Source organism: Quercus suber, unplaced genomic scaffold (assembly GCF_002906115.3).
Source record: "Quercus suber isolate HL8 unplaced genomic scaffold, Cork oak 2.0 scaffold_349, whole genome shotgun sequence".
NCBI classification, from domain to species: Eukaryota; Viridiplantae; Streptophyta; class Magnoliopsida; order Fagales; family Fagaceae; genus Quercus; species Quercus suber.
In genome coordinates this window covers 548,989-573,520 of record NW_027069801.1, presented here as the reverse complement: position 1 = coordinate 573,520, position 24,532 = coordinate 548,989, and the positions used below count along the sequence as shown (strand labels likewise).

Sequence of the window (24,532 nt, the reverse complement as noted above, 5' to 3'; positions counted from 1 at the left end):
CGATCTCCGAGTTTGTGTATCTCTGTGTTTCTTTTTTTTTTTTTTAAGCAAGTGTATCTCTATTGATTTTTCTGGATGTGTTTGTGTGTGAATGTGATTGTGTGCATCTTAGGAAAAAGAAAAAGATGAGAAGTTAGTTTACTGAGTTTGTTGAGCCGGAGAAGAGAGAGAAAAAAACTAGCGAACGGAAATTATTAAAATATTCTTTACACGAGCTACAGTAACCGTGTATATTTACACGGTTACTGTAGCTCATGTAAAGAAATACACATTTTTATACAATTTTAGAAGAGCTGATGGAGAGCATTTTTGAACAAAAATGTGTAAAAACTGTGTTTTACATGATTTTAAAGGCACTGATGCGAATTCTCTAAGGAAACGGGGTTAAAAGGTAAAAATATCTTCTTTCTTTTTTTTAATTTCCTTCTTCCTTCTTTTTTGCCGTACCTGCAAACGGCTTTTCTTCCAAACCCATAACCTTTCTCTTCCAAACCACCCATGACCCTTTTCTTCCAAATCCAAAACCCATATTTCCTTCTTCCTTCTTTTTCCTGTACCTGCAAATGGCTTCTCTTCCAAACCCCAAACCTTTCTCTTCCAAACCACTCATGACCCTTCTCTTTCAAACCCAAAACCAAAAATAAATAAATAAATAAATGAACAAAGTTCTAAACTTTGACAGCTAAGAATTTTGAAACTCAACACCCCTCCTGATGTTTCATCCGAAAACCCAGTTTCAAATCCAACTCATTAAGTAAAAAAATCTAAACTTTGACAAAGATAGATATGTGGGTCCCAAAGGTTAACACGAAGGGAAAAAGTTTAACCTGTACTTATGCTGATGTTGAGTTTGAACTTCAGCTTGATATTTGGTCTTACAGGTATCAAGAGGGTACAAGACGGTGGTGCTAACAAGAGCTCCAATGGCCCCTGAAGTGGCCTCTGACAAAGATTTGAGGTTAATGCCCACTTTTAAAGGTTTATTCAAAGAATATCTCATACCTCTCTCTCTCGGTGTGTGTGTGTGATCTGTGATTCTTTCTTTTCTAATCTATTATTCTTTCTTTCTCTCTATCTCTCTCTCTCTCAGTGTGTGTGTATGTGTATCTGTTTTAGCTTTATTGATGTTAGGTGTGAAAGTTTCGGGTATAGCTGAAATGGGTCATTTTTTGGTTTAAACCCAGTAAATTTGGCTTTTATTTTTTCATTTTTCCTGTTTGGTTACTAAGAAAATGAGGGAAAAGGGTCTTTTTGGGATTTTTTAGAAAATAACCATCAAACCCAAACAATATCATTAGTTAGGCAAACTTTCAAACTAATTTCGTTTCTAACAATTCGAGTCCTCTGGAGTTGAGTTCACTGTAGCTATTCCTGTTTTGCCAGGAGCTTAGGTGGATGTAGGCCAGAAAACGAGTCCAATGGACTTGCTTTCTATACATAGAAATCGAGTCCACTTCTATGCATAAAAAATGAGTCCATTGGACTCGATTTTGACGTTCCTCCCTTGCCTATAATGGTTGAAGTCTACCCAAAGACACAGCAACAACGAGGACTCCACACAGCCACAGCACAAATAAGAATAGAAATCCAACCAAGTCCAATGAACTCAATTTTCAGGCCTACGTAGAGATTAAACAACCAACGGACTTGCATTAAATCCATGGCAATATAGAGACGAGAGTAGAGCTTTAGTTTAAGTCCATGGCAATATAGAGAATACCGACGGACATGCTCTGTTTTACTCTCCACAAAACAGAGCATACCGAATTTCAATTTTCTACTCCTTCCTTTATTTGTATTTTTTGTTTCTGAATTTTAAATTAAATCTCGTGGTTGGATTTCTATTCTTGTTTGTGCTATGGCTTAAGTTGTGTGGAGTCCTACTGAAGAGCTAGTTTGTGTGGAGTCCTCGTTGTTGCTGTGTCTTTGGGTAGACTTCAACCATGACAGGTAAAGGAGGAACGTCAAAATCGAGTCCAATGGACTCATTTTTTATGCATAGAAATCGAGTCCAGAGGACTCGCTTTCTATGCATAGATTGGACTCGTTTTCTGGCCTACGTCCACCTCAGCTGCTGGCAAAACAGGAATAGCTACAGTAAACTCGACTCCAGAAGACTTGAATTGTTAGAAACGAAATTAATTTGAAAGTTTGCCTAACTAATGATATTGTTTGGGTTTGATGGTTATTTTCTAAAAAATCCCGGTCTTTTTCGGTTTGAAACCCAGTAGAAAATGAGGCAACGCTGGTTCTTGCAGTACAAGAAAAAAAAATTTTAATTTTAACGCTGTTAATTTGGAATGTTAAATTAGACAGGTGTCAAAATTTTAAGTAAGAAGTATTGTACTTAAGTTTTACCCTTAATGTTTAATCAATAGTTTCTCTCTTATTTTTGTTCCATTACTTTTCAAAATAACAAAAACAAATAATGGATCAAGATAGATAAATGATCAAATTTATGAATAGTTTCATAAATTTGAAATTTTAATTAATAAAATTAAAATATTTAGAACTTAATATAAAATATTATATAAATTATGAGCCCTTTTTTAAGTAATTTGTCTGAAGAATTTAATTATAAACCTTAAAATTAAAGTGACAACTCCTTGTGACCATACAAGCTCTGTCCATCTATGAAAATCTTCAAGGTTGCATTGGAAATTTAAATTTGGATTTGGATTTGGATTTGGATTTATATTTTAAATCAATAGATTTGAAAGGTTATAATTTCAAATCCAAGAATTTTAAAGGAAATGGATTTTGTCAAATCCAAATTCTTGATCTTTTAAAACTATCCAAACAAAATATAGATTTTAATCACTCAAATCCAAATCCATGCAACCAGATTTCAATATCCAAAGGCACCACAAGATAAAACGAGCCAAATCACAAGTATCACATGCACATGCACTACTAGCTAAAGCATTTGCAGCCTCGATTTTCTCCCTGGTTGTGAAAGACAACAGTGTAGAAATTGTTTCCCGGAGAGCAGCTCAATCTTGAAAAATCATCTCCCCTACGTTATAAGTTGAATTAGATGTGTAAGTTTATGTTTAAATCTTGTTATTATCAGCTGGGAGAACGTGAGTCAAAAGCATAATTAAGTTTCAATTTTCTCTAATATTTATTGGGATCAGAAAAAACATATATACCTGGCTCACATCTGAATTCGCAAAGTGCAACCACCCCCCCCCCCCCCCTCTTACTTCTTCCTAAGCACCCTCATGATCATGGTCCTCACTCAGTCATGAATAATATTGACCCAATCACTTTTTCTTTTCCAACTTTTATTAGTATTAGCATTAGGCCTAAACTACACACACACACACACACACACACCGGACAAAATGGGCTTCTACCCTGTAGGGAAATGCCCATTTTTTAAAACTCGATTTATGATAAATCGAGCTAGAAAAAAAAAAATTCTAAAACCCTATAGTGGCATTTTAATGAGCCTATAGTGACGTTTTTTAACTCGACTTCAATGAAATCGAGTTATAAGCAATTTTTTACCTATAACTCGATTTCATTGAGGTTGAGTTAAAAAAACGTCACTATAAGCTCCTTAAAACACCACTATAAGGTCTAACTTGATTTATCATAAATCGAGTTTTAAAATATGGGCATTTCCCTATAACTCGATTTCATTGAGGTTGAGTTAAAAAATGTCACTATAAGCTCCTTAAACACCACTATAAGGTCTAACTTGATTTATAGTAAATCGAGTTTTAAAAGATGGACATTTCCCTACTTAGTTTGGAAAATGGGGTATAAAGCTAATTAATTTGCCTGAAAATAGCAAAAGCCCGTTTTGTCCCACACACACCATACAAGATTTAACATCTCCAAAATAGCCATGAAGTTTTCAAAATGATTAAAAAACCGTTAAAAACTTTAATATTAAAAAAATCAAAATATTTCCATAGATCTCTAAAATGACAAAATATTGGAAAAAATTTCAAAATGATTAGAGTACCCTGAAAACCTCCCACCATCAAAAACAAAACTTGAATGCCTTTAAATCTCCAAAATGACCAAACATTCTAAAACCACCAAAATAATTATATATATATATATATATATATATGAAACCTTCAAATAACCAAAATATCCTTGAACCTCTAAATTGACTAAATACTCCCTGAAAAATCCTAAAACGATCAAAATACTCAGACCTTCAAAATAACTAAAATATTCTCAAAACCTCTAAAATGATCAATATCACCACTAACTTCAAAATGTCCATAGATTATAATCAAATTAAGATTCGAATCCTCCTCCGCCATTGTTATAACAATCAATTATCAAAAAAAGAAAATAAACACTACTAGCAGAAAGATATTTGTATTGTCTTATTAGTAATTAATGTGAAATCCCAGAGCTAGGATTTACCACGACCAGCCTAATCAGCCACATATTTTAAGGGTTAAAGTAAAACATGCTTGAATCAACACGTACAATTTCTTGTCAATAGAATAGTCCAATGGCAAATAACACAAAACCTTCTGAGGGAAATCTTATATGAAATTCTAATCATTGCTGTCGTCTATAGTTCAAAATTTTGAATGACCAAAGGTACATCCTAAAAGCCTAAAGCTAACGAATGAGGATTTGCATAAACAAATTGTGTAGCACCTAGTTTTAAAGACACAGTTGTCAATCTCCATTATTGGTAAGTTACGCACCTGATGGGTTTTAAATCCCTAAGCTCACCGTCCACCTAACTCTTACAAGAAGAGGGGTACTAGTCAAGCTAGAGCTCATTGGTGAGAACAAAAAATAAAATTTAACTTCATGAACCAAACTGACTATTGATCAAAACTTAAGGGTGTAAAAATGAATTTTGAACTTTATTTTTCCTTCTCTTCTTCTGATTTTCTTTTTACCAATGATTCATCTTAAAGTCAATGTAAAAGTTTCAGCAAGAGCTAAACATACATAACATATTTAAATGAAGTACTACTGAGTTAAACTATCCTCATATGCCGTATCATCAACATCATTACAATTAAATATTTCAATATGCACATCACATTTTAAAGAAATTCCTTACATATAGACGCAAAAATTAATTGTGCATGGTGCAGTTGCGAGTAATATCCCCAACAGAAAGTGACCCAAAAACATTTTGTCCCAAGCATTGTTCATTCTGGCCACCGATCACCAGCCTTGGTGCACACTTTTCCAGGATCTCAATCAAATCTGCACCAAGTAGGAAAACAGTTGAATAGCAATCAAGCCTAATGCTAGCACAAGGCAGTGGAAGTAAAATGAAATTAAAACCAGCCCATTTTGATGTAACCAGAAGTCCAGTCTGTAGTTTCAGAAACGTGTTCTCAACCCCTAGTGACTTAACAAAAAATAATAAAGAAAAGAATAGCCATTGTGAACCTGTAAAGATTTGCAGTTAAATGTAGGGATGAATTTTCCATTGAATTACACTCATTTTAGGCATTTAAATAATAAAAAAAACATGCAAAACACAAGCTGCAGAACAATATTCAAGAATCACAGCCAAAATCCCACTAAGTGAATAAAAATAAGAATAGACGGCCAAAATCCCACTGAGCAACTTATTTCAATCCCTTTTGAAGAATAAGCAAAATGCCATCTACTTGCACTACACAACAGCACGAGCACTTTGGGATCAGCTAAGAAAAGTGACCTGTGTCAATCGTGCTATTACATTACTCAGTTGACCTTGGCATTGCTGGATGAGAGATCTTTCGGAAGCCAGAAGTTAACAAGAAAAGAATCCATAATAATCTACAACAGAAATTTATATGTCAGTAATAATAAAGAAGAAAAAATAAAGAAAAACACAAAATAAGGATGAGACGTGACTAACCTGATTTAAATGTGCTGCAACACAAGGAAGAACCAGCAAACCAGATTCTCCAAATGCACCACCAAGCTGCTCCACAACCGCCACCATCACAGGAAGAGTTTTCTACAACACCATGGCAACCTGTCAAGCCTCAGTAATATTTTCAAAACAAAAGCAGCTACTGAATAATTTTTATGTATACCCCCTTTTTCCCCCACATTCACAGATCAAAGTGCTCAGATAAAGTTTTTTTTTGTAAAAGAGAAACCCTCGGTATGGTTGCATTATACTTGTATTTATTGAAAAAATAATAATTCTCAGCTCAAATCAATAATCACCTGGCTTGCAACAAGTACAAGAGCACTGGCATTTTCTCTCTTGGAAAATATTGATTTGTCACCACCAGAGACAGCTGAGAAGCTCTTTATAGCAAGAGCATTAAATGCCAACAAGATGATATGCAGAAGTCTGCAGTAAAAGAAAATAATCCATTTATTACTTGATGCAATTATGCTAAAAGCCCAAAAAGTTAGTTCCTCAAAAATGGAAGCCAGACAGCTAGTGATTTGACATTACATATTATTCTACTCTGACCTATGTTAGCACAGCTATTATTCATTCTGGGCTGAAGCCAAATCTAAGAAACAGATATGAACCCAGACCAAGTTAGAAGATACAACACAAATGCACAACTGTTCATTTATATAACTAAAGGCACAACTTTTGGTTTCTATGTCAAATGCTGGCTGAAATCAAAGAAATTCCCAATAGCAACATTGGAAGCTCAGTAAGAAAATCGTCAAAATAAAATGAAATTTCACTGTGTCACAGTTTCCAAATAGCCTATTTTATTATCATTATTTTAAAAGAAACCACAATGATCTTAGATTGAAGCCTATATGGTCCAAATCTAGCTGAAAGTAGTGCATGGAACTATGGATAGACATAATATCTTACACCCTAAAAACTAGTCAATGTTGACAGCAGCCTTCACCTATGGTCCTAAAAATTACAAAATCTTAAATGTCCACTACAGAGGACGCCATTTGGTCCTCAAATAGAGTGCATGTTAGGTTATTAAATTTTCATGGCAAGTTGACAACAAACAACCTGCTGGAAAGGAGGAAACTAATTTAACAATTTGTGAATATTATAACGAAGTAACATATGATACTCAAAAAGGAACACAGGTGAAGAACATACGCCCCCATTCCAATAGCTACAAGAAAAACCGCAGGCTTAACCCTTAACAGCAGTGACCTCGACCTGCTCACTTGTATCCATGGTACCTGAATAACCATTAATATTTAACCCATAATCACTTCTAAACCCAAAAGGCACATGCATGTCCCATGCCAACAGCAAATAAAATCTAGATTTGCCTCTATAAGAACTATTTCTGAAAACTAAAAGAAGTTCCCAAAATATTTTGAAAATATAATTATGCACAGGAATTGCACACCAAAGTATCAGATTCATCAGAACAATTCTAATACTAACCAATTTTCCGACAGTCGTGATAATTATTAATTACATGAATTATTATGTAATTTATGAAATAGTAAAAGAACATGGATATTGCTTGTAAGTGATTACTTATGAATCATAACTACAATGTATCCAAACATTTTAGGCAAAAACAATGTAGCCATGCATTATATCAGATTCTAAGTGAACTGAAATAGGTAATGAAAATATTTTACAAAAAAGAAAAGGCACGTTATGTTTTGTAAATTATATATGTAAAAGATCCTAGGTACAATCACACCATTATTTTTTTTTTTTATAGGTAATATTTACACGCACACATATTAGGAGAAACAACACAGGAAGTATACAAGAAAATCTCCCAAAAAACAAAAAGGAGAGCCATTAAAATTACTAAATACCAAAAATTAATTGGAGGACGTAACATTAATAAAAGTGAATTATAAAATCAAGCTTCTGCATTAAATTTGGCATGTAGAGATCTTTGCATGATCAGAAAGGGAGTAAAATCAAGCTTACACCACAAAAAATGAATTAGTCATAGATTTCATTAGAACCATAAGATATATGCCAAGGCAGAAACCTCAGCATTAAATAGGTGAATATCCAAATGAATGAAAGCCCCGCATTGTCAACCCAACATCTTAAATGAAAACTAAAAAACTTATTATTGTGGAAGCAGCATCTAAAGTATTCATTACTTAAACAGAAGCAGAAAACAAAACAAAAAGACTAAACAAGTTATAGTAATTACTAGACTGAGGAAGAGTGCACTGAGCCTCGAAAAAAGTTTACGGTTTTGATCAACAAAGTCTCCCAAGCCTGCAATGCTCATTTAATGAACACTAATTAGAAAAGGTACTTAAGAATGTCAGCGTCTTATAAAAACTTGGTATATTAAAATGAAACGGAGAAATCTGAGGAAGGAAGGAATATTGTATTTTCATAGGTGAATTTTTTAGAAAAAAATATATAAGTAGATGGAAGGAAAGAATTACTTAACGAGTGACCAATGAGATAAATATGTAAAATTATATGTCATCCCTTCTCAATTTTCCACTCCATGGCCCTCCCTCCTCCCCCTTTTATCCACCCTTTCCCTTTTCCCTCATTCCAAAGAGTAAAAAAGCACCACCCACCCTTCACCCACTTTCCTTGCTCCATTCTCCTCTACCTTTCTTCAGCTGCCAAATAGACCTACTTTCTTTTTTTTCCCGCTCTCCCTGAACAGCTATTTTAACAATATGTACAAGAGAGGCTCCACAAGCTCAATTTCATCTACCACAAAAAGGGCCAACAAACTTCTGAATCAGAATGAAAAAGATAAACACTCACCTTTAAAGGATTCTCGAAGGACCTGTTGACAAGAAGAATGAATTACTAACGGAAACAATATTAACACAACAAGGAGGTTAAAATGCAATAATGTGATAAAACTTCCCTGATGAAACAAATTCACATGCAAGAACCCAAGAACTAAGAGAGTATGTATCACACCAGTTTACACCAACTAACAATAAGACCCAAAGCAATGAAGCTTGCTTGCAACTTACAAATACACAAGGGAAAAAAGGAGATTGAAAGTACTGCAGTTGCATGCCTAGTTTTTCCTGTTGACCTTCTAGAGAGGAAAAAGAAAAGTAAAACCAGAAGCTAGACAGCAAAAGAACGCTGAAAAATAAACAGACCATTAGAGATAAAACAAGCATCCCATCTCAGTTAAGACCAGACAACCATGAGTTATCCAAATTCACATAAGACATGGATCATTAAGTGAATTAGGAAGAGAAAGCAGAACCTGCCACATTCTAAAACACGGAACAATGAGGACAGTCTCATTCAAATCCCTCAATTAGACACTGAGGAATTTATAAATAAAGAATTGTCTTAAATCCATAAAGAAACTACAAGATAGTGACCACATATAGGAGACAATAGCACTAAACTTTCCTGATGCACCTACTGTGCAGCTTTCCTGATACAAATCAATTTAAATGGTTTCAATCCAACAAATGTGATGCACATCCCACGTCTATCTTCAAAGCTAGAAAGATCTAAACATATATTCTAAAATTGTGACTCTCGAAAAGCCTAAGTCATCAGTTCCCTTGGTAATTTCAATTTTCAAATATATTATAAGTCCCTGTCCACCTTCAACCCTAACAAATCAAGGCATCATCAAGATAGGACAGAAAACAGAACATGTTTGTCAAACAGCTATTTCAAGACACTCAAAACCTCATGTGGCATGGGTGTGTATGTGTGTGTGCTTAAAGACAGCTATTTAACATCTATAGACATCATACAATATGCCAGTGTAACAAATCCAAAGGGTACAGACAGATAAAGACATAACAGTACAACCAAATGGCTTCAATAAGAACACCAAAAGCTTTTGAATGATTCTTATAAACAATATTATAAGTGATTTTTCAGCCTGAAAATCTAAAAATAATTTTACAACTCTTCTAATTCATACCAACACCTTATTAAATAAAAAAAAACATTTGTATTAAAGTTGGAGCATGCCAAATGCATCATATTGTATGTCAACTCAGTCACAGATGCTTTGAAGCTGCATTCATGTTTCAATGAGTCAGTTAACAAGAAACAGTCATGTCTAGCTGAACCCAAGTGGTTGGGACAAAGCTAAGTACCTATAAGAGCAACATATGTCTTTAAAATGAATAATACTCCAAGATTAGATATGTAGAATGATGACAGTCCAAGAACTACTCCAAATTCAACTCTAGGCAGTTCAATAATATAATTAGAATGTAAAGGCAATAGTCCAAGCTTCTATACATGTGTTCAACAATATGACATGAAAGAAAAGAGGATGTTGTTGGTGAACAAACTATATTCTCCAAAAAGGGAAATTCCATAACAAACTGTCATGCAATCCATCCCAAGAATAAATAACTTTCTTAAGAAAGAAATTGTATTCACTTAATTGTATTCATCTTGAAGAAACAATATCATAAGATAAAAAGACACTGCTACAGAAATTTCCTTATTTAACAATCTGTGAGGAAATTAAATTACCTTTCCCAAGATTAGGGGGACTAATAGTGTGAGAACAAGGCTCCTAAACAGTTGCTCAGTTGGAACAGATACACCAACTCCATCAGCAATGAATTTTGATATGGAAAATGGGATCTAAAAAACCATTAGTGTACATGTAGTGAGGACACAAAAATTAAAATCTGATGTTAACAAGACATACTGAGGCAATCGCATTGTATACAGACAAGAAACCAATGACTCAAATTTAGCAGCTTTTAAGCCATATACAACTTCAAACCATATGAATATAGACATCAAGAAAGAAAATAAAGATATCTCCTCAGTTAAGGTTCCAGCAATGTAGTGATTGTTATACTACACACACTTAATTGCAGGAATATAATTATCCACTAATTATTTACCAAAGTAATTTTTATCTTTCTTAATCAAACAATGAAATCACCAATTAGCAAAGTCTTGATTTTTACTGGAATATTCTGTATGAAAAGTATAGATGAAGAAAAACGATACAGCAAAAAACACTTCCCCTATGGAGAGATAAACATACCAACACCCTCAGTCAGGACATATAAGTCTAAGGAGCTCTTCCTTGATCTTTTTTTAACATATTAATTCAGCTAAAAAAAGGGAAATTATTTTTTAAAATAAATAATAAAAATCTATTAATAGAAAGGGAAAAAGGGGCACAATCCTGGTACACTGGAAGACGAAAAGCCCAACAAAAGTAGAAAATAAAGATTAATGGAAATTCAGAGACTTACAATAAGTACAATTGCATTGAGATACCCCAAGGAAACTGGAAAAGAACAGACAGGCAAAGAAAGAGAAGAAAGAAGAAGTAACTTCTTTGATGTATAAACAGATTACACTACTCATTTTTCTGATAATATAGAGGCAAGAAAAGTATAACAAAAACAAGAAACAGATCCTTTTCCTCAAGATCATTTTCCACTAAAAATATTTTCATTAGGAAAACATTTTACACCTAAACAAACGGAGACAAGTCCCAACTCCTTTTTTTCTTCCTACAGCTAAGATCTGGCTGCCTAACTCAGAACAGATGATTACAACATTAATTTATATATAATACAACAGAGCTAAAGCACTGCAATAAACTTTGCATATTAATAGCACTAAATTGTACTTCAAAGATACTGATGTTCTGCACAACTGCTAAGATGTGTTATATGCATAATGATGAAACAACTGTAGCAAATTCTCCAAGAACATTATAATAGTACGTAAATGTAATGACAAAATTAAAAGTAATGCTGGATATATAACTCCCTGTAACTTACAATCAAAATGCCTAACATATTAGATATTACTGTCATTGCAAGGGCAAGAGCAGAATTCCCTCCAGCAAGCTGCATTTGAGGAATGCAACACTCTGTAAAACTTCAAACATAAAAATTTAGAAATAAAACTAGGAAGGAGAGAAAAATGAAAAACTAGCATACATGAGTAAGTGCCACTCCACTGGATAATGTAGTTGGCATACAGCTAAACATAGCCAATCCTGTAGAAAAAGACAAAGTATAGAATAGTTTGCAAATAAAGTAGAGACAATAACAAATGACTGCTTCACAACTTTGTGAACCCCACAGTAAGTTAGAAACAACACGAGTATTTTTTAAATCGAGTAGCCAGAATTAACAGCATCAAGTTCAAAAGAAAAAAAAAAAAACTACTTCACACTGTAAGGTGTGTCGAATGTTAGAAGAACGCCTTCTTAGAGACACGCATTAACAAACACATGTACATTCATATAAAGGTGCCCATGTCCATGGACACATACACACTAGCATTAAGAAGAGGACTGCATGCTCTCTCTCTCTCTCTCTCTCTCTCTCTCTCTTCTATATGACTATACATATGACTCAGCAAAAAAAATAAAAAAGACAGTACACATGTATGTATTTATGCATGTGTGTGTATGTAGAGAGAGAGAGAGAGAGAGAGAGAGAGAGAGAGAAGAGAGGATGAATCCAGTGACACTATTGTAAAACTAGCTAATCTTTTGCATCTATATAACTTAAGTGGTACTCATATTTCAAAATGCTACCATTAGATTCACACATTCATTCTTGCCCCCCCCAAAAAAAAAAAAAGCAAACAAGGTCAAGAGTTATCCTATCTATATACATTGGCAAATTAAGTTATTAAACAAAGAAATGCGAAGCTATCGAGTAGCAATTAACAACAGATCAATTTGACACGTGTGTAGATATTTAAAGACCATATAAATCCAAAAATGGTTTTCAAAACTATAAAAATTATTAAGAGATGCATGAATAATGGTTTTACACTGGTGTCAATAGATCCCTCCTACATATAATTTTGTATATACATATACTTCCTACATGTGCACATATGTATATTTTTATATTTTGTGTGTACTATGTATGTTATTTGTGCACTTTGTACCAATGCTATTAGAAAAATGAATTTAATAGTAACCTGTAACAAATTCTTGAGGGTGCAACTGCATTTGCAATATTGCCCTTGAAAAGTAAGGAGTAATCATTAGAATGGAGACCTATGATGAGAAAAGGAGCAACAAGTTAATAACAAATATGCTTGTCTAGATACAGCACCAATAAAAGTCATATTCATAAACTGCTAATGTTCAATAATTATGCTACCAAAGAGCAGTTGCAATATGCAATAAATTATATACTATATAGCCCACCACTTAAAGAGGAAAAGAAGCTGGGATTCTTGCCAATGGCCCTTGGGTCAAATGGCAACTCCACCCCCATGTGACTGAGATGGGAGATGGGGTGTGAGAACTTAACAATTAGGAAAAGAAGAAGCAGACAGGCTCTATTTTAGGCAGCTTGCTTCCACCACCAGCAAGCATCTGTTGAACAGTCTAAGTTGTTGCAAGTTATTTACAGTTAGGCATCAAACACTAAGTACCTTATAATGACAGGAATTAATTATATATATTGAGGGTTAGTAGCTATTTTGATAGATAGAGCACTCAAAGCATAGAATGTAGGAATCTACAATATGCAGATATGCTTGTTTCTAACCTATGCTCTTTACTGAATGAAAATTAAAAATAAAATATTGAAAGAATTATCAAATGTGGTGGACAGTATTAGTGACCTTTCATTGCTTATTTAAGGATCATTTAAGATAATGATATACATGAGAGCACAGATATTTCTCTTACCCCTAATCCTTCTACTTTTATTTTTCAGTTACCAGTTGGATCTTATTCAATCTAAGACTTGCTTTGCATATATTTGGGTTTTCCCCTCTTGCATATTTCAACAAATTCTTAGCAGAAGTTACTACCTACTTCTAAAGCTTAATTAAAATAAAATAAAAACCTTAAAAAACGAGAGGATAATAATCATTTAAAAAATATATATATATATGAACCTCAAAATGCAAGATGGCAGATAAGAAATTCAAGGTCATACTAGCCCAAAAACTCCGACAGGCCATGCTTCAGCGGCTGCACCAATGTCTCCACTACGCAACGTCAACCCTATCAAACCACCCGAAAGTAAATAAAGATATAAAACTAAACACGTTTATAGTGAGATGGCGATCAATATAAACATTAAAAATAGTAATGCTAAACTCAAACCTGAGATAATAAATATCCCAAATGTGCTAACTTTTGATAGATAATATCTATCTGCAAGACAACCAAGGCCCGGATTTGCAAGTCCTAATAATACTCCACCAACAAGAGCTGCACGAAACATTACACAAACCAACAAATTTCTAATCAATAAAAATGACATGGTACTAACACATTAGATTAGATAGCCTCAAACGCATACAAAAATTTTGTACATCGCATCACATTACCCAATGGAAGAAAGTTTTTCGAAACGAAATTCAACAGCGGTTTTGCCCAACTTAACCCACTTGCTGAACCCGAAATCCGATCAACTTTATCCCCATTACCATCTCTCTGGTGCACAATTGAATCAAAATTCCTTTAAACAACAGTACAAAATCACATAACCAATTTGTGACATTTCAGTCTTAACTTCCAAAACAAACAAAAAATTAGGCAACATGCAAAAGATGCTTCCAAAACCAATTTGCTTGACTAATTTTCAGAAGTGAATGGAAATTGTAAATTCGATTTTATTTTTTTCCTACATTTTCTCGGTAACCAAACAGATAAGAAAAGCAAGTAATTGAAAGAAATGGAATTGGAGGAGGCCGAACCTGATCGGAGCGGTCCAAGGCTGTGATGGGTCTGCGAAATGAGCGGTCGCGATTGAAAGTGATGGAGGGGATGTGGAACAGAGAGCGATTCGAAGGGAAATGCCGGCTCAGGTGACGAAGCGACGGCGTTTTGGTGGTTGGAGGAGTAAGAATTAGGGTTTGAAGTGTTCCCGCCATTGGAACGGTACACAGTGTACTGTACATTCACAGTCCGCGACGAGAGAGAGAGAGTGTGAACTGTGTGTACTTCAAAATATATAGAAATTTTCAAATTTCAGTGAAATATATATTGAACGACACGGCATTTTTAATCCAGTTTGCTATTTAATTTTATTTCGAATTTCAGCTCATCACTAAACAAACAAGGTTAAATATTTAACTTAGTTTGTTTTCTTGTCAAACAAGTTTTAGCCATGTTCTCGAAATTACTTATTAATTTATTCTTTCATTATATAGTAAAAATATTTTATCCCTTTATAAATTAATGAATTTTTAGTATTTTACTACAAATGGACTAATTATATACTAATATATAAACTAAAATTAATAATTTAATATCATATGAATTTATTTATAAACAAACTTACACAATTCAAAATTAAGTCTATATAAGTATTTATAAGCATATTTTTAAATAATTGTGCAAATAAAAATATAATTGTATATAGTTAAATGTAGACTCAATGTTCATAAGTCTATTCACAAACATATTATTATGCTTAAACTTGATTATTTGATAATCGAGTCTAAATTTGGGCTAGAGCTTAGCTTGTTTGCTAAAAAAACAAATATAAGTGAATCATTTACTAAGTCAAACTCAAAAATTTTTTTTTTTTATAGGAATCGAGCTTGAGTTATTAATAAACAGCTTCGTTTATTATATATCACCAACACCCTATACGATGTAATGCATGGTAACACTTGACCTAAGCTTTGCCTAGTATTGTGCACGCACGAGACAATGTCCATAATATTTTTCACAATAATTAAGCGGTTTATATAAGTTTTTATCTAAACTCACTGTTGATATCACTTTATCATGTATCATTAATAACTCATCACACACGCATCTTTTGCATTTGTACTCAACACAGAGAGTTTCACCAACATTTCCACACCATCCATGCGATCTTGTGATACAGTGGACCCGGTTGAACGCTATCTCAAATATTATGTAAGATATGAAAAAGAAAAAAAAAATTTTGTTGATTTTTTGGTCCGGTAGCAGGACGATATTTATTACCAGGTGTGTTTGCTTGCCCTGGCAGAATTTTCCCAAGGTGCTATCTATGTTATACCATATAATATATTCAAAAACTTTATCTTGCAAAATTTAAATAAGTAGGAAAATTAAGTATCAGGTCGAGATATTTTCATTTTTTGGTCTACTTCTTTTACAGTGAATTCAAATTTTGTTGTATCATATTATAATATGAAGAGATTTCATATCCGTGAACCTTAAAAAATGTAAATTAACATCTTTTGCAATTTTTTTTTTTTCAAGTAAATAGACCTCATAATTACTTTTGGGAAGGATCATCATTCAACACTTGATTTTCATGCAAAATGATTCAATGTCAAGACACTTGCGCTTTTGACAATTCAAACTCACCCAAACGGCCAAAACCAGTAGATACTTTCTCCCAAAATCTTATATCAACTTAAATAATTTTAATTCATTAGAAAAGTACTGCTAATATATATATATATATATATATTTATTTATTTATTTATTTATTCATTAGAAAAGTACTGCTAATATATATATATATATATATATTTATTTATTTATTTATTTATTAACAAAGTAATTCAATACTTTGTTTGAATTCATATTATAATGTGAACAAAGTACATTTGCTTAGCAACAAAATTTTGTTGTATGACCCACACAAGGGAATTAATCTTGGTTCTCTGATTCCAAAGTTGGTGCTAGCAGAAGGCGAGACATCATGGTATGAATACAGTACTTGTTCACCTACAATGTCGGAGCTGTTATGAACTTATGATTGTGCTGTCTGTTTATCGTACCATTTTGCTGAAGAGGAGGATACTGATGTGGTGTAGTAGAAGTTAAAAAGGGGTTTGAGGAATGATGGTTGGAGCTTCCTTGTGATGCATTTACAGTACAAGTAGCCAGTAGGCCTAGTACATGGACAAAGTTTTGCATGCACTTAATGGGCTCGAACGCAAGATCTTACAAATTCCACTTTAAGAATGTGTCATTTGAGTAATAGCCCATTGACACTAACTGTGTATATTAACGACTGAAAGATGGTTGAAGTTTGAAATCATAATCTTATTACATGAGAAGAATGTGTCATTTGAGCTATTCATTGACACTATCTTATTACATGAGAAGAATGTGTCATTTGAGCTATTCATTGACACTGCCTCCACATTAATGACTGGTTGTTGTTTGGACTTTGGACAAAGACAAGATGCGGCCAGATCAATTGCACCAAGCCAACGTTCATAGGGCTACTTTTTTTTACTTTTCGCAAGGTTCATAGGTATAGTTGCTAGTTGATTTTCCCATGTTTTATTTGTGGATTAAGACCTTTACGAATTGCTTTGAGAGGTTAGTTTCAATACAGGTATGAAACATCACGTTTTTCACACGACATGAGCAGGTTAGTCTCCTATTTATTTTCCCAAAATTTATTGTTCCCTTCCTAAACTTCAAAAAATCTCAATCTGATTCTAGGGGTATGCCCATTCAAATCAATGTTAAGCCTAGTCAAAGTCATATTCACATTATGCAACATGGAGAGCTTTCTCAGGTACACCAGACCAGTTCATTATTGTTGATCAACTTTCAAAGAAATCATGCTTGGACACTACTGATTGATTGTCATCAATCGGTAATTCTGCATAGACTAAGGAAAATAGCAGCACTGAAACTAAACAGCCACACTACCATGTGGCTCAGAAATAGAATACTAGTCTCGGAAAAATCCATAATCCCCATTCAGGGTAATCAACAGGCTAGGTACATAACATTACTCAGAAAAGATCACCTTCCTTATGCGTGTGTATCACACAGTCTGAAGACGGGTATGAGACACAAGTCAGCACATAACCCTTCTCCATCTGCTTGTCATCCAGAAATGATCCATCTGATTGATCCACCGATCCTGAAACCAACTGCCCAGCACAGGTAGAGCAGGCCCCAGCCCTGCACGAGTAAGGCAACTCCAGTCCAGCATTTTCAGCTGAGTCAAGGATGTACGCATCATCAGGGGCATCAAACTCATTCTCTTCACCATCTGGTCCAATCAGTTTCACTTTGTATACTGCCATTGCAGACATTTTGAATGGAGAAGACTTCAAGCCAAATCTTTTGGAGACACTCTTTACAGAACCAAAGGAAGATGGACTCTTAATTAAGGCGCAGGATCTGCTCGGGGGTGGAATTTTGGGCAAGCAAGACACTGGGACTCTCACAGTCGACATACTCACAGTTGACATATCCACACTTGAACCTTCACAAAAAAATAAATTTTTTATTAATATACAAATATTTGAGTCAAGCAAATAACTCTATATTTGAGGCCTACTTCTGAGTTTTGAAGGACAAATGCAAAGGCATTCTATATCTTCATATTTTAAAAGAAGCCTCTGTTTTATGCATAAGGATGCACATTTTGAAAGCTCTTCATAGTTTTTCTTTACTTGAACCTAAGATCTAGCCCAACCCTGCCCCACCCCCTCACCTAGCCAGGGCCCAAGGTCAATCTAGCAAAGCAACTTTTCACATGCAAAAAGGTATAAAATCCCCATGGGAGAAATTAGAAACATATGTGCCAAGATGTTATTCAACCAGTTACAGCATCTTGTCTGAAAAATACTTCTGTATTTTGATGGAGGCTATCAATGACCCAATAATTTGTCATGGTTATATCTATAAACAAGACCATTTCCTTTGACAGCTAGTCACTCAAACTTTGCTGCATTTCAAGTAATAGAAATACAGTTCAATAAGTGACAACTTCTATATGATTAAAGATGGTGATGCTCACTTGAAAACAACCTTCATTTACCACTTGCAATTTGAAAATATCAATCTCATCTTGAATCAATTTCATATCATGTCCAACAAGCAATTCAAGCACAATGAGGTCAAAAATACCACGAAACACAGTTTGAATGATAATAACACACTTCTCATCATTTCATTAAACAAAAAAGGGGATTTCTAATTTATCTAAAATAAAAATATGTTATTAAAAAAAAAAAGGATGTTTGGACATAAAAGATGTGAAATGCCAAATAATATTTATGGAACAATAAACCCATAAAAGTAATAACACGTTCAGGCTTGCAAACTTAAGAGACATCATTTAATTTCCCCAAACTTCAAAATTAAGTGCCTGTTTCACTGTTTGACATTGTTGTAGGGAGTAGGTTCTGAGTGTTTGGCAAATTTCAATGAATAGCGCTTGATTTATATATCATGAAAAGTAAAATTAGCCTTAAAGCACCAATTAAAATCTTTTTTGTGGGTTTGCAGACACACTATTTATGTTCTGAAAATAGCTTTAGAGCTCTTAAAGCTCTTTTTTGGCCCCTAAATCTCCACCTAGATAGATGAAGGTTTAGACTCTTCTTCTTTTTTTGCCTCTAAAACTTACAGAGTGAAAAATTTTCTGCCAAATAAAAAAAAAAAAAAAAAAAAAAAACAGATTTGACATACTATCAATTAGATAATTACCATTAACAAAATAGACCCATAACTAAAAACGCAGCAGATTAACCATTGAAGAAAAATCACAGCCTATTAGTATGAAGTATTAACTAAATTGATAAAACAAATAAAACACAAATAAAACTTAGACCAACAAATTGATAAAACAATATTGATCCTCAAACTTGAATCCTGCTTCAGAACCATATGGACTACAAAGATTAAAAAATAAAAACAAGAAAGAATCCAAAGAGTTAAAAGAGCAATATAAATGGGATGGAGAAAAATGAACAAGTACCCAAAAAAGGTGAGCTGAAGATCTTACAAGATTATGTGAGAACAGAATCCTAGTATAGCGTGTTGGGGGCGGAAAGTCCAGGTGCGAGGACTGCGACCGAGTGTGCCCTAAAAAGCAAAATGGTAGTGGGTGATTTTGTGAACAGCGACGTGTTTGTTTTGGTTTTATTATTATTATTATTATTATATATGGACAGAACAGTGAAGTGAGGTGTTGTGATTGGCATTGGTGAGTGACGTTTTGGGTGTCGTGCCGTGCGGGACCGAAGTTGGGGGAGTTTTTAGTTTTGTTGTATAGTGCACTAGTATCTGTATTTTTGCCCTTGCTGGAATGGAAAGGTTGGTGGGAGAGAGTCGGTGCCTTTCCGGATCTAAAATCCAAATGAAAATTTCCTCTTTTGTTGGTGGTAGAAAAAATGAAAAAGAAAAAAAAAAGGTTGGACTACGGTTTTGGTGTGATCAAAACAGCACCCTAATCACTTTCGAGTTAAGACCCCATATCACAATTGCTGATAAGCTAAATGAACGGTCACAAAGTGGAGTATAAGGGATCGCAACATGTTGCTAGTGAGAGAACTCAAACCTATGTCCTAAGACATGTTTGCACAAGCCCTTACTACTAGGCCCACCATGTGTTAGTCAAATGAAAAATTCTAAGGCCACATGATTCACAACTTTTGCACAATTGTCCACATGACAGATTATAAGAGCATTAGCATCAGTATATATAAATTTTCATGTCTATTTTAGTATAAGAAACTACTTTTTCTATTTTACATGGACACTTTTACAAAACACCCACATAAGACTATCTATTATACACCCATTTTTATTTAAATAGTCATTTTTATTCATTTTTTATTATTATTTTATCTTCTAATTTTTTGTCCTTATCCCTCTATCTTTTTTATTTTCTCTCTATCTCTTTAATCTCTCAAACTCAAATTCACTCACATTCTCTTTGTCCTTATTTCTCTATCTCTGTCTCTATCTTTGTCTCTGTCCTTATCTCTCTCTCTCTCTCTCTCTCTCTCTCTCTCTCTCACAAACAGATTTCCTTCCTTATAACAAGTACCAACCTCCTCAAGTACTAATCCACCGATCTAGTCGACCCAAAAACATTGATCTCCACCACCGATCCACTTCCATTGACCCACAAACAACATCTATGCCGCCAATCCATAAGCCATCAGCACTAATCAACCGATCCACAAGCCACCAACGCCAATCTGTATGTGTTGGTGTGTCAATTTCACAACAGTGCTATCTATTTGTTAGTTTGTCTGTGTGGAGTGTTTGTGTGTCTCTGTGTTGGTTTGACCTTGTGGTTGTGTCATTGTGTAACAAAGGAAAAAGAAGACGAGGGAGAAGAGAAGAAGTCTGAGTTCGTTTCAAAGGGAGAAAAGAGAGAAAAAAAAAAAAAAGGAGCCAAATTGAAAAATTAATAAAATAATAAGATGCAAAGTTACAGTAAGAGCACTTGCATAAATTGGTGCAAAATAGAAAAAGTGTTCATTTGTACACATTTTTGTTCAAAAACTACCCATATTAGTCAATCTGTAACACTGTTCATACTTCATATGCAAAATTGCTACAATAATTGTGTATATTTACACGATTACTGTAGCTTTCTATCCTATTATTTTAAACTTTTTTTTCTCTTCTCTTCCTTGCCTTGTTAGACTCTCTCTCACCCTTTCTTTAATGTCAAGAAGAAGAAGAAGAAGAAGACGAAGATGAAGACGACCACCAACATCCACCCACTATCACAACTAACCACCACCAACATCCACCCACCATCACAAATAACCAACCACCACCACCACCACCACAACCAACCCATTACAAAATCAATTTAATCCAAACACAATCAACCCAAAATTAATGAAAATCATCACAAACCCAACTTAAAACAAAATCAACTCAAAATAAAACATAACAGAAAATCCATTTGGCAAAATACAAATCAACCCAAAACCCAAGCTAATGCTACCATGAAATGCTTGTTGCTACCATGAGAGAGAAAGTGTGAGTGTATTGAGCCATGGAGGCTTGATAGAGAGAAATTTTTTCAGATTTGAAGAGAGCACTGGTTTGATATATATATATATATATAGAGAGAGAGAGAGAGAGAGAGAGAATTTTTTTTTTTTTTAGAAATGAAAAAGAAGAAGAAGAAAGAAGAAGGAGAAAAAGAAACAGAGAGAGTATTCAGAGAAATGGAGTGTGTGGTAAGGTGGTGGGACTGTGTATGGTAAATCTGAAATAATAAAAAAATGTGAGAAAGTATTATTTAAATAAAAGATGGCGTATTATAGAAAATCTGATGCGATCATGCGAGTGTTTTTGCAAATTGGTTGTGTAAAATAGAAAAATGAGGTTTCTATTATAAAATAGAATGAAAATTTTACGCATACTGATGCTAATGCTCTAACCATGCATATATGCACGATTACTATAGCAAGTTTGGATATTTACAAAGTTTTACAAGGTCTGATGCCTGTGTTTTTTATGCTATATTGCGTAAATTTGTGCACTTTTGTATTTTATACCCACTAATGCAATTGCTTAAAGTTTTGGGTCCATGTAAAAGTGACAGTTAGTCATTCAAAATCTATCATGTGGAAGTAAGTTCCTCCAGATCTCTAGAACATGCAATACATTGTATAGTAACAGAGTGCAACCACCTCGCAACTCTAGCTTGTAGGTACCAATTCCAAGTACCTCCACGCTAGCTCTATTTCCCACTTTAATGTCTCTACTCCCAACAAGAATCCAATGATACTCCACAAATTCTACTCTATCTCTTACTACATATTTTGTTGCTACAAAGTCTACAGTCCACATAGGAGCAGAATTAGCAACAAGGACATGACTAGTTACAAAAGCATGGTGAGATGTAGGAATAGGTGTTACCTTTTTTTGGCTCAGTGCAATCACGAGCAAAATGTTCTTTCTTTCGGTAGTTATAACAAGTCAACTTAGACTTGTCCTTCTTTGCATGCTTTCCTCTAATATTACGCTTGACAAACTTAGCCTTCTTAGGCGATGGCCCAGTAGGTCTCTCTTATCCAAGAGTGTAATCAGGTTGCTTGAGTTAGGCTTAGACCTTACGCAAGCTGGTTTCAACTATGTATATAGAACTAATTGGCTTGGCTACTTCAAGGCGCTTAGCTTTCAAGTTCCAAGTGACGAGCCATATCATTAAATGTTTTGATGTTCTCATTATGTATCATGTTTTGACACATGGTCTCTCATGAATTTGGTAGTGAACGAATCACTGCTTGGACTTCTTGTTCGTCAGTAAGGTTGTTTCCAGCTGATTTGAGCTCTTGAATCATGCAGGACATCACCCTAAGGTGCTGGTTCATCGTATGTTTAGAGCGCATCTTATATGAATCAAATTTCATTGTTAAGCCATGCAGTCTAGTGGCTGATGTTCCTCCATATCTTAGCTTAAAAGCTTTCCACATGTCTTGTGTAGTTGTATACTGCTCAAATTTTCCAATTAGATCATTGTGCATGCTACTCAACATAGTAAAGCGCACACACAAATCTTTCTTGTGCCAACTTTCATAGGTAGCAAGATTACGTTAGTGTTGCTCATATTTGGATATGTGCCATTTAAATCCTATTGTATGATGCTATGTATGACATTATGTTGTGATTAATAAAGTTTTTTATTATTAACTAAAATAATGGTAACATGAATATTTGGACATTATCATATAGTTCATGAGATGCATAGTATGTGATTTATATGATTTAGTTACAGAAGATATAAATCACAAGTTCTTTGTAAACTCGGAATTTTAGTTCGTAGTCAGTGATAAAATTGGGTATTTCATCTGCGAAGACTATAACATATCAATTAAAATGATTTGTCTTGATCATGGAAGTGGAGACTTCTAGTTGATATGTTGATATGTTTTAAATGTTAAGACATATTGAATTGGACCGCTATGACATTTATTATTCTACTAACGACTGTTAAATGAATAATAAATCTCACGACTTCTATTTACATCAACATCAACTCTTAATCCTGAGAGAATAATAAACCTGATTATGAAATGTAGGTTACTTCGATATATTAAGAATGAGATCTAAAGTCACGATCAAAACCTTAGTATGTTGGGCAATCACATTTAGCGTTAAAGGAACATATATTTTCAAGATGAAATTCATAATCTCTTAACAAAGATATAAAATATTCCCTTAAAATAAGTTTAAAAATGTTCGGTTATTCAGAGTGTTAGGCTTAACCACTTTAGTAAGGAGTTACTAAAGTATATATTTATAAAATTGGATTTCATAAATATATGATGAATAAATTAAAGGATCAAACTGGGTATTCAAAGATTAAGATGTAGTAATCTTCAAAGTGGCAGTCAACATTTATGACTTTATATTACTACAAATATATTTAATGAAGGGGTTGTATGTATAATAAAGTTTTGAGATATAATTTATTAATAAGGGCTAGAGTGCAATTATATTTATAGTGATATTAAATATAATTAATGGTAATTTTAGGCTTGTCAAGAGTTGGCAAAAAGGCCCAAAACCCATTGGAGCTAATGTCTTATTTGTTCCCTTTTAGTCCCACTCTAAGCCACATACTAAAGCCCAATTGGAATGGCCAAAAAGGCTAGTCTAATTAAATAATCAGTTATATTTAAGGAGAGAAACATGCAGAATTTTATAAGATAATAAAATGGTGTGTATGTGAGTGTAAGTCACTCTCTTATTCTCCCTTAAACACATACATATAAACTGATTGAGAGACCCCACTTCTTGGGCATAAGTGAAATTAGAGCGAAAATTAAAAGTGTTTCCAAGTACTTCTAATATTTGGTTTTGAACTTCACCGCACTAAGGTACGCTCTCTTTTTCTTAAATTCTAAAATTTATATAGTACATGTTATCAATTGTGAATGAAGTAGATCCGTTAATTTTTCGCTGCGTATGTTTTGTATGTGATACAAACCATGTTTTTCCAATAG

General features: G+C 33.9%; 2 protein-coding genes across 3 annotated transcripts; both read right to left on the bottom strand.

Moving 5' to 3' along the window:
- Window positions 1-4,963: 4,963 nt before the first annotated feature.
- LOC112025386 (probable sodium/metabolite cotransporter BASS4, chloroplastic) lies at window positions 4,964-14,808 on the bottom strand. Its single transcript, XM_024058055.2, has 15 exons — window positions 14,543-14,808; window positions 14,174-14,279; window positions 13,947-14,054; window positions 13,777-13,844; window positions 12,803-12,881; window positions 11,803-11,861; window positions 11,641-11,709; window positions 10,361-10,474; window positions 8,651-8,672; window positions 8,070-8,137; window positions 7,031-7,116; window positions 6,166-6,295; window positions 5,849-5,950; window positions 5,666-5,766; window positions 4,964-5,202 (listed from the first exon to the last, which is right to left on the bottom strand). Exons 1-14 carry the CDS (start codon window positions 14,744-14,746, stop codon window positions 5,692-5,694), a joined length of 1,290 nt encoding a protein of 429 aa, XP_023913823.1. The 5' UTR covers window positions 14,747-14,808; the 3' UTR covers window positions 4,964-5,202; window positions 5,666-5,691.
- A 2,464-nt stretch (window positions 14,809-17,272) lies between these two features.
- Window positions 17,273-19,799, bottom strand: LOC112025371 (ferredoxin, root R-B1). Of its 2 annotated transcripts, none has more exons than XM_024058040.2 (2): window positions 19,528-19,799; window positions 17,273-18,027 (listed from the first exon to the last, which is right to left on the bottom strand). In XM_024058040.2, exon 2 carries the CDS (start codon window positions 18,011-18,013, stop codon window positions 17,549-17,551), a length of 465 nt encoding a protein of 154 aa, XP_023913808.1. In that variant the 5' UTR covers window positions 18,014-18,027; window positions 19,528-19,799; the 3' UTR covers window positions 17,273-17,548. The 2 variants fall into 2 exon arrangements, with proteins under 2 accessions (XP_023913808.1, XP_023913807.1); XM_024058039.2 differs by having other exon boundaries at window positions 19,555-19,787.
- Between the last annotated feature and the right edge of the window lie 4,733 nt (window positions 19,800-24,532).